The 2,058-nt window shown below is 33.0% G+C and overlaps 1 protein-coding gene across 1 annotated transcript in view; it reads right to left on the minus strand.

The window, feature by feature from the left end:
* Positions 1–662: 662 nt before the first annotated feature.
* Positions 663–2,058, minus strand: part of LOC106872506 (uncharacterized) — a 3,108-nt gene continuing 1,712 nt past the window's right edge. The window contains exons 3-4 of the mRNA XM_014919523.1: positions 1,473–1,556; positions 663–1,127 (exon numbers count right to left, since the gene is read on the minus strand). Coding sequence (XP_014775009.1) covers positions 955–1,127; positions 1,473–1,556 — 257 coding nt within the window. The 3' untranslated portion in view covers positions 663–954. The remainder of the gene's footprint in view (positions 1,128–1,472; positions 1,557–2,058) is intronic.

Consider the following 2,058-nt stretch of genomic DNA (forward strand, 5'->3'; position numbering starts at 1 on the left):
TTGTCAATATATAAAATATATAAGGTTACTCTCTCTCTTTTACTCTTTTACCTGTTTCAGTCATTTGACATACATACATACATACATACAAGACCAAAATTACGACAATGGTTTTCATATGTAAGGGAGGCAACTCTAGAATGACCTTTCTATTTTTGAAGATTAGCGTCGTATATTAAAATTTTTACAATCATTCTTGTGTGTGTGTGTGTGTGTGTGTTTATGCGTATGTGTGTGTGTGTGTGTGTGTGTGTGTGTATGTGTGTGTGTGTGAGTGTGTGTGTGTGAGTGTGTGTGTGTGAGTGTGTGTGTATGAGTGTGTGTGTGTGAGTGTGTGTGTGTGTGTGTATAAGTGCAGATGAGTACACGTGTTTGCATGAAAGAGTGTATGCAAATATATATATATAGACAAGTATATAAATATATATCTACATGCATATACGGATATGCGCAAAAATACATATAACGTATACATATGTACGGATGTGTTAGTGTGTTAGTGGCTGTGTTGATGTGTGTGTATGTGTGTGTGTGTGTATGTGTGTGTGTGGTATTGTGGCAGGAATGGGAAACTAATATACCGATAAAAGAGGAAGAAGCGGAATTCATTAAAGCAATGACTAGGATAGCTGAAAAGATAAAAATCAAATGGACAAGGTGCATTCTTGTAGGCTTGAGACTTTTGAGGAAAGACATTTATTTATTTCAAAGAATTACAAAACTCTAATCCCCTTCCAAATAGGATAATCCTCTATCAGTTCTCCATTAATCATAGCGGATTAATGATGCACGGAATATATAAATCATTTTTATTTTTTTGACTCATTCCAATTTTTCCATGAAATTTTCTTCGTCATAAGTCAGTCCTTCGACCTTCGAGAAATTTTTGTTTCAATCTTCTCATAAAAGCGTGAATAGTGGACTCGGTTCGTTTTGTTATTGATGGTTTTCTATTCAGAATTTTTTGCTAAAACAACCCAGAGATTCGTTCCGTACAATCCTAAATACTTTGTATTTGAGACTGAAACACGCGTTGGCGAAATGATCTGTGATGCTTTTCACGGAGACTGTTAACCAGTATTTTAGGGGCCCAAAAGGAAAATAGAAGGTCTTAGTTCCAGCGCCGTCTGCAAGAAAATAGAAGTTAACATTTAGGAATTAGAGAAACAAGAAATATTTCAATATATTCAGCCACCGTCGTCGTCGTCGTCGTCATTGTTGCTGTTACCGCTGATGATGATGATGATGATGATGAGGATGGCCGAGTGGTTTCGAGCCCTCATATTTCAGGGCAAGTGCACGTGCACGGACGACACTTTCGTTTCCCGTGTCGAGAAAAAAATAATAATTAAAAAGAAAAACACCGTGGATCATTTTAACCGTCTCCACTCTTATCTTTTATCATCAACGAATTTCTACTAAACAGCAAATAATATAAAAATAAAATCAGTTAGTAATGCGCTGGTACTTACGGATTTTTTCCGAAAAAATTGTGAAAAGATAAAGTCTTATCTGTATTGCAATTTCACCACTGCTTAGCTTAATGCGTAAACACACTAAAAGTAGAAATAAAAATGTATTTATGAAATAATAATAATAATAATAATAATAATAATAATAATAATAATAATAATAATAATAATAATAACAATAATAATAGTGATAATGATAATGATAATAATAATACAAAGCAAAAGTCAAACATGTAATGATAATAATAATAATAATAATAATAATAATAATAATAATAATAATAACGTATCAATACCAGCAGATGACAACGTTTCCCTAAAAGAAATGGAAAAACTTTCAAAATACAAAGACCTGGAAATAGAGGTAACTCGAAAGTGGAATCTAAAAACAGAAACAATTCCTATCATAGTAGGTGCCTTAGGTATAATAAAAAAATATTCAGACAAATACATAACAAAAACACCAGGACTTACAAATATATATAACATACAGAAAATTGCACTACTGGGCACTGCACACATCCTACGCAAAAAAAACTTTCAATACAGTAACCATAAGAGCATCACAGCAAACCATAGCACATAC

This window comes from Octopus bimaculoides, chromosome 13 (assembly GCF_001194135.2).
Source record: "Octopus bimaculoides isolate UCB-OBI-ISO-001 chromosome 13, ASM119413v2, whole genome shotgun sequence".
Taxonomy (NCBI): domain Eukaryota; kingdom Metazoa; phylum Mollusca; class Cephalopoda; order Octopoda; family Octopodidae; genus Octopus; species Octopus bimaculoides.